This window comes from Globicephala melas, chromosome 17, assembly GCF_963455315.2.
Source record: "Globicephala melas chromosome 17, mGloMel1.2, whole genome shotgun sequence".
In the NCBI taxonomy this organism is placed as follows: Eukaryota; Metazoa; Chordata; class Mammalia; order Artiodactyla; family Delphinidae; genus Globicephala; species Globicephala melas.
Window position 1 is genome coordinate 51,876,811 of NC_083330.1, and position 16,089 is coordinate 51,892,899.

Sequence of the window (16,089 nt, forward strand, 5' to 3'; positions counted from 1 at the left end):
TGTTTTATATGATTTATTGTGGTATTTATAATAATAGGCTTCTTAATTAGAAATATATTTATAGCTATTTCTGAATAGTTAAAGTTTAACTATCAATATTATCTATTGATAATTCTTACAATGGAAGATGAGAATTTAGCACCTATATTCTTACATCTATTAACTTGTACTGTGTAACACAACTCGCAAGCTTAGCTTCAAGCAGCAATAATGTATATTGCTTATGTAGCCATGGATCAGCTGTGTGGTTCTTCTGTTCTGGGCAGAGCTAGACTGATCTCTGTTGGACTTGCTCGTGTGGCTGTGGTCAGCTGCGCATTAGGTAGGAGGCTTTGCTGCTCTCGGCTAGGTGCTTTCACATTCGGGAGGCCTCAGCTGGAACAACTGAGCTGATTAGGCTTTGTTCTATATAGTGTCTGTACCCTCCAAAAGTAGCCCAGAGTTATTCATATGATGGAGGCAGGGATCCCTCAGGAGAGCGGAAGTATGCAGGGAGCCTTTAGCCCTAGGCTCAGAAATGTCACGCTCCTTGAACCACATTCTAATGGCTGAAACAAGTTCCAAGGCCAGTCCGTATTCAAGCCTCCATCTCTTGATGGGAAGAGCTGCAAAGACATTGCAGGTGAGGATACAGGGAGAGGAAAATTATAGCCATGTTTGAGATGAAACTGCTACCCCTTCCCACCTCCAACACACACAGATATCCTACCACTCCTTCTCTCAATTAGATTTGCCCCAGTTTTGGTTAGATCAATATTCATAACATGATTATGTCTGTATAAGTAATATTCATAGCTGAAACAAGTACTGTACTGTGACTACGTTTCTCTCTCATACAGTATTTTGTTTTGCTTGGAGTTAATAACTGGGTTTTTATGTGTGTGTAGATATTTGCCTAGTTTTCTGTGTATCAAACTCTGCACCAGAAATATGACATTTTTTCAATGTATTTAAATCATTAGGTAATTTATCAAATCATCTTTGCCTAAAAGACATCACTCCTGCATTCTTCTGTGCTCCTTCTCCAGTCTGGACAGCCTGTTCTCTAGATGTGCTGCACAGCAGTCAATCATCATGGGGTCTCCCTTCACCAGCTTTCTGGGGACTTCCTGCCTCTCTCCCTCATGTCACTACTTGCTCCCTAAATCTTATGTCTTCCTTTTTCTTGATTTACTACTTCCTCATGTTAGTTGAGCAAAGTGTACTTAGAAAATAAACTCCTTCTACTAATAGGTTAAAGTAAAATCCTTCCAATACTAAAACTTCCATGCTACCTCACATTTGCTTGACAGTTTAGTTGGGTATAGAACTCTAGTTTGGAATTTTGAAATCATATCTCCATTGTTTCTTGGTCCTGTGTCTTAAACAACCCATGGTGAAGGATCATCGTTTTAAAAATTTCCAGTCTGTTGTGGCTCAATATTATGTAAAATACAATAAAAATGTCACAGCAATGTCCAGTTGTTTTAAACGTCTCTAAGTGCTTACCCTTACTTTTTGTTCTTATCAGGACCAATAACTTTTGCACACTTTTATTGGGTTGTTTAAAACCCTTTACAAAATTGCGTACTTGTAGCATCTAATTCTCATACTATTTTCTGATTTTATCTTTAATACTTTTTATCATTATCCTTGACTGCTGTTATTATTCAGGCTAATTATTCTTAATTTTCAGAACCTTCTCCCTCATTTTCTATTTTCTATAAAATAACTTGCTCTGCCATCTTCATTGATTCTTTTCTTTGTAGATGATATATTAAATTGAAAATCTGTTTCTAATCTAGCTCCTCAAATAATAATAGTAACTAATATGTTGTTTAATATGCACTCTTCAGTTATTTTTTGCCACAGATGTAATTTATATGAGTGCACTGTGGCTTAGAGAGATTGATTTACACACAACTTGGTAGTTCCTATAGCTTTTCCTTTACTACCTCTAAAAATGATATTTTGCCCAAAGTCCATTTGACTAGGTATTATATTACTTATTACTTTTACATAGATTCTCCATTAACCATTTCTGAAGTGTGAAAGAATGAGTCTGAAGTCATTCTTAGCCTCAAATTTCAAAAATGTATCTCTTCTTGGAAGTCTGAAAGAAATCTGTCCTTTTACTTTAAGTATCTGGGCATCTTTCTTTTAGGTTATTCCTGAATGAGAATGAGCGGGGGGACAGCTGACATTTAGTGAGAGTCTAATTTGTGTTAGGTTATTTTGCTTATATAATTTTTGTATTCACGTAGAGGCCATCTTTTTCGCCACCAGCAACCTTCCTCCTCCAAAAAATTTCAGTTATTCCTTAAAAATACAGCCCGTGTTTCTGTCCTCTTCTGTTTTTCTGAGGTACCCTTGTGTTTGTGCAGATGGACTGTTCTTGATCTATTTCTAGCTTGTTTTTCTCCTACATTATTTGTTTTTAGGTGTAGATGTTGATCTACATGTATGTAGATCATACATGTAGATGTATGATGTATCCCAGTTACACAATAACTAGATGTATCCCAGTTATTGAGGAAACTTTGTCTATCAGCTCTGCTTTTTGCCTGTTCAGAATTAATTTTGTTTTTCAAATTTCCCTTTTGTGGTAATTATTTCTCATTTTGTCTTTTAAAAAGAAGTTGGCATATGTTTACTTGAATAATAATAGCCAATGTGTCAGGTGGTGTTCTAAGTATATTTTGTATAACTCTAGAAAATTATCGTTAGCTTAGTTACTAAACCTTACTCTGATGAACTCTTTCCAAGTTTTGCTTCTATGTTTTTGAAAAATGCTTTGTTATTTTTTCTTTATAATCTTAACCCAAAGTAGGCTTTCTTTAATTTTATTCCACCAAATTCTTAAAAGTCTTTACCAGAGAGCCTTATTACTGTGGTTTGACTTACACTGATAACAAAAGGATGATTGAATTTTAAAATTCCAAGTAGAAACACTTTGAAATGAAAGAGGATTTTTAGGGGGTAAGGAAAAGATTTTGAATAATCGGAGTAATATTCTGAACTTTATTTCTCATATATAAAAGGAATATTTTGACAGTCATATTATGGATATTGTTCAAATATAAATAATGTAAGAAGCCGAGATATTTCATAAAACTAGGACCAAAATAGAGATGACTGCTTATCAACAATATTATTTTACAGGCAAAAAGTTTCAGAACCCCAACAATAAGGAGCATCACACCTTTATCTGGAACTCCAGGTCTGTTATATGACAGCTGAAATATCTTTTTTGTTTATAATAGTTAATTAATTTTTAGTACATAAACTTATTATGATACCTAAAAATTTATAAATAGCATTTTCTGATTATAAAACAACTAAAAAAATTTTTTAATGCTTTTTAATAGCTGCATCTGAATCTATTATAATGTATTAGACTTTCTCTCTATTGAGCATTAGTTTGCTTCCAGTGTTTATTATAATAGCTATAGTTATACCAGTTTATAATTCCAACAGGAATATATGAAAATGCCTTTTTCTATAACCTTAACAATTCTAGGTACTCATTTTATTTCAAGAATTTATGTGAAAAATTCTACTCCTATACCTTCTTCTAAGGCGCTGACCCTGGCTCCACCCGCTCCAAGCCCAGTGGACACTGGGTGCTGGAAGGCAGGAGGCCTTTTCTCCTTTTCTTTTTCTTTTAAAAAAAGAATTTATGTGAAGAATATAGTTGGGTTTTTTTTGAATATTTCCAGTTCTTTGACTTATGTAATTAATTTTGTATTTATTAACCATTTGTATCTCTTCTTTTTATAAATTATTGGTTCATCTCTCTTTTTAAGGCTAGTCATTTTTTTTCATATTAAGTTGCAAGAATTCTTTACATTTTAAGAATATTAACCATATATACGTCATATAGATGGGAAATATGTTTTGAATTTATTATTTGCTTTTAAAATTTATTAGTGATGTTTCTATCATTCAGACACTTAATTTTTATTATCTAATCTGTAGATCTTAACCTTTGTTATTTCTCCCTTTATTTTTATGCTGTAGAAGATCCCACCATCCCGATTATACAAATATTATATAAATTTTCACTTATTTTTCAAGAGTTTGTATGGTTTTATTGTTTATATTTAATTTTTATTTCACCTAGAATTTATTTCACTTTTTGGCATAAGGTAGGGATCTTATTTACATTTTTTTCAAATAAATCACCCATGACCCAAGCAATATTTATTGAATAATTCATCCTATCTTCCACGAAACACCTCTTTAAGCTATAAATACTTATAGATATCTCTTTAATACTATAATTATTTGTTCATGGTTTATTGTATTAGAACTTTCAGAACAATGCTAAACAATAGTAGTGAACACAAGATGTAAGGGTCTGGATGCTTGTTTTATTGGGAAAACCTCTAAAGTTTTCATATTTAGTGTATGGGTATATGGATAGATAATCTTACACAGAGCTTTTTCTTTGTTTTGTTTTTAGGTACACTAATAACAATCCAGGGCAGAATCTTCACTGATGTCTATGGAAGTAATATAGCACTAAGCTCAAATGGGAAAAATGTTAGGATTTTAAGGTAAGTTTTCGATGTGGAAACGTATTCTTATAATTCATAAATGAGATATGCTATCCCATGAATAATGGGTCCAATGATATTAAAAACCACTACAATGTGATGGGATTAACGAGTGGTTTTCAGCCATATTAGAGGAAGAAAAATAGACTGTTGCCATGATTCATTGACAAAGAAGCAATGGCCAGTATACCTTTCTCTTTTAGTATGACATAATTGCTTATTTTTCTATCATGGATTTTATTTATAGAAGGTACGTGGAAGCAAGTCCAATAGTAATTAAGCTAAAGTCACAGAACTTCATCACTGGAGAATTTTGTTACTTAATCTAACTGCCTCATTTTGTACATATTAAACAAAAACCTCGGAAGCCTGGAAGTCCATCACTTAGTCAAGGTCAGGAGGAGAACACAAGTCTCCTAACAGGCAATTTGGCACTTTTTCTACTGCATGTCATGTATGGGACAGTGCTGAAACTTAAAACTGTCAATAGTTTATTAACAGACTAGGATGTGAATCCTGGTTCCTCCATATACTAACTGTGGACCAAATGGTAACATTGGCTGGTTACCTAACATCAAAAAATACCAGTTTCCACCTTTTGGGTAGGAAACTAGCACTGTCACTAGAGTTATCTTCCTCTAGCATAGGTGGGGTTATCTCAGTCCTGCCTTGAAAGACTGAAAGTCCTGTTCACTTCCTACAGAATCAGTATCATAGCTTTCAAGATGCTTCATGCTTACTGAATACATATCTAAAATGAATAAATGGATAAATAATAACTCAGACAGCACACATACACATACATATGCATATATAATTTTGTAAAACATGCAACTTGAAAGGTTTTACTAAATGAAATAAAGATAATTTATCTGGCATTCTGTGGAGTAGAACTCTCAGTTAAATCACATTTGTATGAATCTATAATAGTCTAGAAATATTCATGTTGATCTTATAATAAAAGAACTACTAAAATAGAGAAACAAATATTTAACTTTTCATATGGACAGTTTAGTATAACTAAAGATTTTGTGTATTTCCATATAGTTGAGTGTTATGAATGTCTTTTTTAAAAATTGAAGTATAGTTGATTTATAATGTGTTAATTTCTGCTATACAGCAAAGTGACTCAGTTATACATATATATACATTCTTTTTTTATATTCTTTTCATTATGGTTTATCCCAGGACATTGAACATAGTTCCCTGTTACACAGTAGGACCTTGTTGGTCATCCATTCTATATGTAGTAGTTTGCATCTACTAACCCCAAACTCCCAGTCCATCCCTTCCCCACACCCCCTAGTGTTATGAATGTCTTATATTCCAATTCTTAATTTGGGTTCTCTAAGTCATCCTTTCCCTAATGATGGCAGAAAATAGAAAGTTTAACTTTCAAAGTGATTCCTTTTCTTTCTCCACTGTAGTTGAATACAACTACAGTTGAATACAATACAACTAATACAACTACTGTATCTGTTTAATACAAAGGAATGGATAAAAATTATTTCATGAAATCACAGCATCACAGTCAGAAGAGACCTCAGAGGACAGGCTACCCAGCCCCTATACTCTGGTAACCCTGAGATACTATATATAAATAGAAAAAAATTCACACACCTATTAATAGGAGGGACAAAGGTTTTAGAACTGCATTTATCTCATTTCTACCACATTCATTGTGACACTGGGGCCCTCAAGGCATTTCACTGTGCCTGAATTCTGTTACTAGGAAACAATGGGCCGAGTCCTGGGCAGGACGTCAGGAGACCCAAGTGCTCAAGCTGCTTTTGCTTCTCACAAGTCTTGTCAATTTGGCCAAATCTCCAAATTCAGACCGGGTGCAAATGATAGAGGACATACAAATGACTGAAGGACCTAGTGCCTACTAAGGCACTTTTGGTCTAAGAGATCAGATGAGAAAAAAAGTTAAATGTATGTATTTAAGGCCAAATAGGTTAGTATTACCATAGAAAGGCAAACCCAGACCACTTTGGGAATTACGGGGTGCGGTTAAGAGCACACATTGGAGTAGGACTGTCTGGGTTTGAATTCCTGCTCTGTCCCTTACTGACTGCAGGCTTGGGCAAACTACTTAACCTCCCTGCCTCAGTCTCTTCGTCTGTGAAATGGAAGGGTAATAGTTACTAACCCATAAGGTAGTTGCAAGGACTAAATGTGGTAAGTGCCTGTAAATGTTTGCTGCTAAATGTATAATTTAGTTGCAGTGAGGCAAGAAGTTAGAAAGAGAATATGAATTCATAAATCTCTAAAATGGTTACAGTAATTCAGTTTACTTCTTTACAACCTAATGTAATGATCAAATGAAAGAATTTGTGTGTATATTAAATGTTCAAAGTTCTCTGCAAATAGAAGTCCCTATTTTTTATAGTTGAGGTTTGTATCTGGCCTTATTTTGAGTATGGGATTTGCTGTCCCAGAAACTGGGGGTTTGTTCTGATGGTGCAAAGAATGTGATAGCAGTCAGTTACCTGCAAGCCTCCGATCTCCTTGGGTTCTATCAGCCTTAAAGCAATGGGTTGACCTAGTCAGCTGGGGAAACGTGAAGGCAGATTTTCCTCTCAGCTTCTAATCCTTTGCAGCTTCTTGTTCACATTTCATTGACACTGATGCTGTTAGACATCCTTTTCATCCAGTTACTTTGTGGGACCTCTGCTGTGGGCCTTGTTTAATTCTTATAGTATGAAACTTAACTAGAAAATTATATTTTGTATTTGAATTAATTGAACTTCAGGTGGAAGAGTCCCCATTATCTACATTTTCTATTCCCATAGTATTTATCACTTTCTAACACACCAAATATGTTATTATTATCATGTTTATTGTCATTCTCCCCAAGTTAGAATGTCAGTCCTATAAGGGCAGGGATCTTTGTTCTGTCCACTGATGTGTTCCAGTACCTAGAGCAAAAACTGTAGCATAATAAGTGGTCAATAGGTGTTTGTTGAGTGAATGAATGATGGATAATAATAAGTGATTGGGAAAAAAATATAAGGTAGCAGTAAACTTGGTGGGAGGAGAGCATTTTGAAATAATGTATTAAACACAATTTGATCATTTCCAATAAAATATTTATACAGAGTTTATATTGGAGGAATGCCCTGTGAACTTCTCATACCACAATCTGATAATTTGTAAGTAATTCAAATAATTTTCTTTAGAAAAATAAATAGTAGATACAAACATACTAGATTTAAATAGTAATTTCTAGCAATATTGCATAGCTGAATGCTTTATAACAGTATAGATTGTAATATTTTTATAGTAAATTATCAATCGTTTATATAGTTAGATGTAACCTGATATCTACTATCTCCCGTATAGTATGATATGAACTGCTTTTAGATTATTTTGAGAAAGATGTTTTGAGAAATACCTTTATCAAATAATTGTTTCACTTGGTAATGTTTTAAATTCTTTGAAAGGAATATCAATGGGGATAACCAAATTAATTACAAAATATTTAATTTTCAAATGAAGTTTTATTCAAATAACTTCAACCAAGACTGGGAAGTATTTTCATTTTACAAAAATTTTTGTTGTAGCAACAGTTTCTATCCTGATATATATTCTGAAATTCATAAGATGTTTTTAAGGGAAACACAATATTTTAAAACTTTAGTGTCAATATAAACTTTGAAATTAACATATATATTTTATTAGGTATGGTCTAAAACTAGATCACCCAAATGGAGACATGGGTTCTATGATTTGTAAGACGACTGGAACTTACATTGGTAAGTGTCAGTCGTCATTCTTCATTGTTCTCAGAAATGCCTATTTCCTTGTTTTGTATTCTCTTAGACCTCTCCTGTGGCCTCATCCCTTTTTTTTTAAATTAGCATTTCCTCTTTACCTTGGCTTCTTTTCAGTGTCATGTAAGCATGTATGAATTACCTTTTTCTAAGGTTGACATTGAAGTAAGCTTCTTCAAGTTTCTTTTTTCTTTTCTTCTGTCATCCAGATGATGCCATTACTAATCTACCTGTAGCTTTACTTTTACTCTGTTTTTTTCTCCTTGCTCTATGTACTTCAGACTCATAAACCTTTCAGTTATTGAATGAGCTTTATTCCTTCTGTCTCAGGACCTTTGCAAACTTCCCATCCCGAGAGTTTCAGATAAAATGTCATGTCTTCAAAAAACCCTGATCCCCAGCCTTACATTCTCAAAGTTCGTTCTCCTTCTGATTGATAGCTTTATCACAGTTTTTAGTTCTCTGTGTCATTGCTTTTGACTGACTGTATCCTCCACTTGGCAGTGTGCTCTTTGAGAAGAGCAAACTGTGTGCTCACCCTGCATCTCTCAACCCATAGCTGAGTGTCTGACTCAATTAAATAGCTGTTAAATGAATGAAAGAAAATTGAGGGCAATATGGTTACATATATATTCTTTTCTTCTCCTTCATTCATTATTATATTTTGTCAGGTTTTCCTGGTTATAACCTTGAGATATATTATTTTGTATATCTTAAAGTACTAGGTACTTTAAGATATTTCAGTTTTCATTTCTTTGAGGATTAGTAGACGGTTGCATAATTACAGTGTTAATTTTATATTTCTTTTCTTTGTTTTAAATCAGCTTTATAATACAGAGTTATTGTTCTCCTGTGATTGAGAATTTAATTGATTGCATATATTAATTAATTCCAGGTCATCACAATGTCAGCTTCATCTTGGATAGTGATTATGGAAGGTAGGTCATTTTGTAAATAATAATTTTCATAATTAATTCAACTGGGTAAATAAAATAAAAGTGTACATTTACTTTGTGCTATATAGATCCCTAGATTAAAAAATTAATCATTTTCTTCCCCCAAATTAACATTTAAGGGATCTGTAACTCCTGGTCACTCATAATTTGTGCCTCAGACATGGCCTTCCAATTGTTGGGAAATCTAGCATTACCTAAAACAATAACTAAAAAAATCTTTGATTGTGATATTATAAAGTGTTATTTTATGTTTTGTCATCCTTCTTATTTAATTAAAATTGTTTTGATAGCTAAGTAATTAAATTTTGATTTGAACTAATGTAAGAATAAATAAAACCTCATGGTTAATATTACCTGATAATGGTTTTCTCTTAAAGTGTCAGGACAAATAGAGTTTTGAAAGATGGTATTTATAGCTTTTAATTGTTCATTTTAACACCAATGTTAATAACTTATATTTATGATTTTTAGTAAAACTAGAACTTATTTCCAGTTATCCTAATTTCAGTCAGAAAGACCATCACACGCTTACAGAAATATCAGAATATGCAAGTCTCAACACATGTTGCAAATGTCATATTATAGATAATAATAATGAACATTTAGTAGCAGGCATGGTGTTAGGCACTTTACATATATTATCTAGTTTAATACTCCCAAAGAACATATAAATTGAATGTTATCATCCACCCCATATTGCACACTGGGAAAATGAGGCTTAGGAACATTAAATAATTTGCCCAAGGATATTCAGCTGGTAGGAAGCAGAGCTAGAATGTGAACCCATGCAGTCTGACTCCAGGGCCTAAGCCTTTTATTCCAGTGCTCTGCCATGACTGATGGAGGGTTTCAGTCACAGAACCACATCTCATCAGTATTTAACATCCTGACTCAGGATTCTCTAACATGGTGGGATCACCCCACTCCTGGAGTATTTGCAAATGTGGGGGGGGTGGCATTTGTTGGCAGTCCCACTAACTATAGCATGCTAATGGCCTTTTATGGGCAGGACCATGATGTGCCAAACCTAAATGAATTATTCTTCCCAAAATGTCATAGCATCTTCCACTGGGAAAATGAGCTGGTTGATAGAAATCCAAATAAGTCACAAGATTTAGCCATCCAGTCCTAATATGTCAGTAGTAGACCAATGATAAAATAGGTCTATTGATTTCTTTTTTGTCTCTGAAGAGAGACTCAGTGCTTAGAAGTTTGGAAAGAGTGGCAATATTGTAATCAGAGTAGATGTTATTCCTGTTCATTGTTTACAGACTGCAAGAGAAGGGTGAGATTTGGTCCCTGCATGTATGGAAATGCAGTTGAGTCGGTGAAACCAAATCCATTATCACTGTATTTAGGCATGAGCTAGTTCTAGACACCTAGAGGCAATATGTTTATTACCAAGTTATAAACCTGGGCTGGACACTGTTTTTTTTTAAATTGTGGGTCCCCAAAGCACAGGGAGTGTATTTTCTTTTTAAAAAAATTTTTTAACAGTTTTTTGGGCTGTGCCACGCAGCTTGCAGGATCTTAATTCCACGACCAGGGATTGACCACAGGCCCTGGCAGTGAAAGCACCAAGTCCTAACCACTGGACCGCCAGAGAATTCCCACTGGACACTTCATTATAGAATAATATATACTGTTCTAAAACCATGAAGAATATTATAATTCAAGATAAGCCAGAGTGGATGATATGTAAACGGTGCTAAGATTTACCTTTATGATTTACATGGGGAAATGACACAGTCCCATGACTTAACTGTGATTTGCTGCAAGGACATGGCCTACTTACATATAATTTGATAAGATTAGACAATAGGATTTTATTGAAAATACTAGAAAAATATGTCAGAAGCAACAATTACTCAGTTTTAAATTATTTCATGAACTATATATGGTTCTTTTATGCTCTCAATGTGTGACTTCTTAGTCCTGAGTCTGTATGAAAGGTACTAATTGCCAAATCCATCATATGTCTCTCAGAGAAATAATTACCCCAAAATAGAACATTTGAGTGATCAAGCTTGAATGTGATTAATAAGTATACATAAGTCAATATGTGGCATTAACATGTCCCCAATTTTCAATTTTAAAATGTCAGAAAATTTGCACATATACAGGCAAAAATATTGCATAAAATTGTTAGTTCTGTGATCTTGACTTATAATCATTTTTTTCCTTTTTAAGTCAATGGATTTCCTTTTGTATTAGTGTCTCAGAATTTAAGAAATTGTGTTTCTATATAAAACAATCTTATGAATTTAAGATAACTGTTAAAAATATGACATTTACTACTTAAGAGCCTAGTTTTAAGATTACATGGCGTTTAAAAACATTGTCATTTTATAAGTTATAAAATCCATATTTTACAAATTTCAGGAGTATTCCTGAATATCAGATGAACCAATTAGACAGTATTGTGGCACCCATTCTGTATTTCTTTTTTTTTTGAAGTTTAGTTGATTTACAATATTGTATGCATTCTGTATTTCTTTTAATAACCAACCTTCTCTCTTCTATTACCCCAAGTTCAAACAACAGCTGTTTCAAACTGATAAGGTTTAGATGAGGCTCGCTTAATTGAGAAATGCCTAGTCATTATCAATGAATTAGTGAAAATCACCTCAGTGTCATACCAAATAAATTACATTCAAATTTTATTTCAGGAGGCAATTTTCCCACCAACTTAAAAAGCAGAGTTAATTTTTCAGATGCAGGATCTGACCCCAGACAACATTGTCGGAACTGGCATCATTTCAGATCTTTGAGAAATCAGCTGAAAAGCTTATAACATAAAAATATAAAATCTAGTATGAACTTCTTAAATAACTAATTTAGCATAAAATATTTTCAGGGGCTCTTTAGCTTTGCAAATGCAAATTATAATGCCTGTGTTAGACTTACAGGGAGTTAACTCTTGGTCTCCACCACAAGATTTGCATTATCCTTTTAGATTCCAGTTCATTGTGTTATAATTAGGGTGAATGGGTTTAGGTCTTAATATTAGAATTTCTTAACTTTTCTAATTATGAATTTAATTGAGGTAATTAAGAGAACAGCATTTAATTTTAGGATCAGATTCCTTCCTTTCCTAATCCTCTAGACTATGGAAGTGCAAGTATGTATCTGTCAAAAATATGAATAGGTTCTGTGTTTATTAAGGGTGACTTAACTCTGGTGGACTGTTGTGAACTTGCTGTCATCCATTTGTATTCTCATGTAAGTTAGTGGCAAGAGAGGAGAACTGTGTAGTATAGTACCCAGGGCTCTGGACTCAAACTGCCTGAGCTCAAATTCTATTTCTGCTACTTACTGTCTTTGTGATCTTGACTAAGATAAAAATTCTCTGAGTTTTACCTACTTCATGGAATATGAAATTGAAAATTTAATAGCGTAATAAATTAAAAGCTTAAAAAATCTTAGCTTAAAAGCTTAAAAATCTTAGCATACCTGATAAGTGTTCAATAATGTTAGTTATTCTGACAGTAAATGGGTTATAAGAGCATAGAGCACTCTGGGGTGGTCATCAGTAGAGCCCGGCTTTTATGAAGGGCAGTCCTCCTGTCTGTTTATTTTTTATGTTAATATAAATTCTTACTTTATTGAAGTATAATTTGCATATAATAAAATGTACATATTTTAAGTGTGCAGTTCAGTGAGTTCTGACAAATATATCTTCACGTATTTGTGTAATCAATAACTAAATCAGGATGTAGAACAATTTTATCCTCCTGAAAAGTTCTTTCCTGCTCCTTTGTAAATTATATGATTTCTATCACTAAAGTAAAAAAAAAGAAAGAAAGAAACAGTTTCCTAAAATAAAGGTCATTTTTAAAGCAAGAATTTTTACTTTTTTTAAACAGGAGTTTACCACAAAAAATGGCATATTTTGTTTCTTCTCTCAATAAAATTTCAATGTTTCAAACGTATGCAGGTATGTGACCTTTCTGTGTGTGGGGTGGGGGGCGGGAGAAGAGATATTTCATCAAATCAAATACAACAGTGACTGTAAAGTGTACTATATTATGTTACGTAATTCTAAGAAAGGAAACACACCTAAGATGAGGAGTGAAATAGGAAGTCCTGACATTAAGCTACGATCCCGAAAACTACATTTCTGGTGTAAGGTTGATTGAGAAATACACTTATCACTCTAAAAGAGACAGCAGGGAAACTTGTGCATCTCAACTTGGGCTGTTGATCAAGGGAGGAAAAAAAATCTCTGCTGTCAATTGAAACCACAAACCAGCACTCTCTGAGATTTATGCTGTCAGTGTGGTCCAAAAGAATCCTCAAGCAGATCATAATTTATTTTAATTTAATGAGGTCTAAGGTTGGTAGTGCCCCTAGGCGAGTGTCAGAAGCAAACACAAACCCTTCTGGAAGAATTGTACTTCCTTCCAGGTCTGGGATGATTCAGATTTCAAAGATGTTCAAATGTGAAAAAAATGTATGTCTTGGAATCAATCAAATATCATCTATCCTGGCTTTTTCTAGAAACTTATTTAATGTGAAACTCCTATGTAAAAATACATAGAACTTTGATAGATTGAACTAATAAGGATAAATTTTAATAAGAATCTACCATATGTTATGCACTGGGCTATTTTACCAATATACCTAAGACTTTTATATATAAAGCCACAAGAATTCCAATCATAGTTAATGTATTAGTATATGAAAAAAATATAAGATGTTGGCCCATAAATATAAGGAAGATTCATTCTTCAACAGCATAGGCTGTTCTCTTTGCCTTCCTGTTTTCTTTTGGAACCAAACATCTATGCTCAGCCCAGGTTTTCCTTGTTCTCTGGATCCTTCTGTTACCAGTGTCTCTTTAGTACTAGTTACCACTAACGCCTGGTCCCCAGAAGATGTAGGTCTCTGTGAAAGCCATGTTTATAGTCCTCTTTGCAGGATTGCATCAGAGACAAAATAATGAAACACCTGATACTTTCATTTGGTAATCCAGTACCTTCACTGTGTTATGTACTATGGCTAGGCAATTTGGAAAATTGGTAAAAATCAAACATTTGTGTTTATGTGTAATATTCATGACATTGTATTTCTTGTCCTTCCCCTCCCCCTCCCAGAGGTCACTAAGGTTTCACCTTCACAAGGAAGCATTCAAGGCGGCACCATGCTAACAATAAGTGGACGGTTCTTTGATGAGACAGATTTCCCAGTCCGAGTTTTTGTTGGAGGTAATTTTCATGATTTTTAATAAAAGAACCAATCCTTCCTTTTCTTTAATAACATCTAAGAAGAATAACAGTCTTTTCTTAATTAATGCTTAATTTAAAAGCTGTGTATTTTCAGATGGGCATTTGGTTCTGGGGCTTGATGCTTTTTCCCACTGCAATTCTCCAGTGAGGACCACTCCTTGCAGCCTTTATATGACCAAGATTTGGGCTTTGAGGTCAGCACCGAAGGGCACTGCACGGCAGCATCATGGCTGCCATCAACAAATTCCTCACCACACTTAGCGACACACGTACCCTCTATTTAATAGACTCTTAAATTACCTTTTTGAACTGTTATTATTTCTTAAAGTGTTAGGTAATTATGGGAAATTTAAAGTGGTATTTAGGGATACTCTCCTCATCCCCTTGTCATATACGGTGCCTTATCTGGACATCAGTAATTATAGATGATATTGGCCTTAGAAGGAGCATCAATTAATGTGTTATATGTTCACAGCTGCACATCAGGTTTGATTCTCTGGTTATGCATCACTTTTATATGTCTGGTCCAGATCTGTTCAGAGGTAGGGTGCTAGGCAGCTCAAATAGGAAGTTGGGGATGAATGTAACAGTGGGGGTCTTCCCACTCAGTTATAATGACCTTACCTACCTTGATGTGCAGGGGACAGGATGTCTGCCCATGCACCTGGCACGTAATTTTTCTGATAGAGCCTGCTGCTTAGGTACTTTCTGCTTTTAAGGAACATGCTAATGAGCCAGCCAAGATGTGATTTCAAGAAAAGAAATTCATAGAAAGCAACCTCGTGTAACATTCATATAATGTCTTTCCTATCCCAATGAATCCTTGCTGGCCACCTGCATAGGCCAAAAGATTTTAAACTTTCATATAATATGTTATTCTGATCAGATACTATATTTTAAATATTAGAAGCAGGGACATAAAATATTTTTAATATATATAATATGTTTTACGATCTGATATTATGATACAACTGATATGCAAAGATAACATGTTAAATTTTTTTATATTTCATTGCCATTAATGTTACAGCCAGATTTGAGATTTTGAATCCTCAATAATTTCTTGAAAATAATGATCAGTTTTTGTATCTTTGCTCCAAACAAAATGGGTTAAGTTAGTTTAATATACTGTTAAAATGTACTGTTTTCTAGTTCAATGATCTTGCATTCACAAAGCATTCAAAATAGTGAAAGGTTGTGTTGAAGTATCCATTTTCCAGGCCACCAAACAAAATGTGGCAAAGATACTTTCCTCCATTTCCCTTGCTTCACTGTTCATGGGTTATTTCCGTTTCAGTAAATAGTTAATGAGGGCTGACCTTACATGAGGCACTGTGAGGAATACATGGGGGTCTAAAACGTACACTCTTACTGAAGTCTAATTGTGCTTATGTGTAACAACTGTTATTTAGAATCTTGTCTGTTTTGGTTTCCATCTGTCTGTGGAAATACCACTTACAAGTTATTATTCCTTTTGTTTTCATTTGAAAAAGTTGGACAAAACCACCATTAACCTAAGAGGACCGGGATCATCTGCTTTTGTAAATTCTGAACATCATTGATTTATTCAGAAACTTTCTCCAAGGAACAA

At 33.9% G+C, this 16,089-nt stretch overlaps 1 protein-coding gene across 1 annotated transcript in view; it reads left to right on the forward strand.

The window, feature by feature from the left end:
• PKHD1L1 (PKHD1 like 1) overlaps positions 1-16,089 on the forward strand; it is a 153,967-nt gene that overhangs the window by 13,395 nt on the left and 124,483 nt on the right. Inside the window, exons 5-11 of the mRNA XM_030863107.2 lie at positions 3,142-3,199; positions 4,445-4,538; positions 7,640-7,693; positions 8,223-8,296; positions 9,210-9,252; positions 13,137-13,207; positions 14,367-14,477. Of these exons, the coding sequence (XP_030718967.2) occupies positions 3,142-3,199; positions 4,445-4,538; positions 7,640-7,693; positions 8,223-8,296; positions 9,210-9,252; positions 13,137-13,207; positions 14,367-14,477 (505 nt within the window). The remainder of the gene's footprint in view (positions 1-3,141; positions 3,200-4,444; positions 4,539-7,639; positions 7,694-8,222; positions 8,297-9,209; positions 9,253-13,136; positions 13,208-14,366; positions 14,478-16,089) is intronic.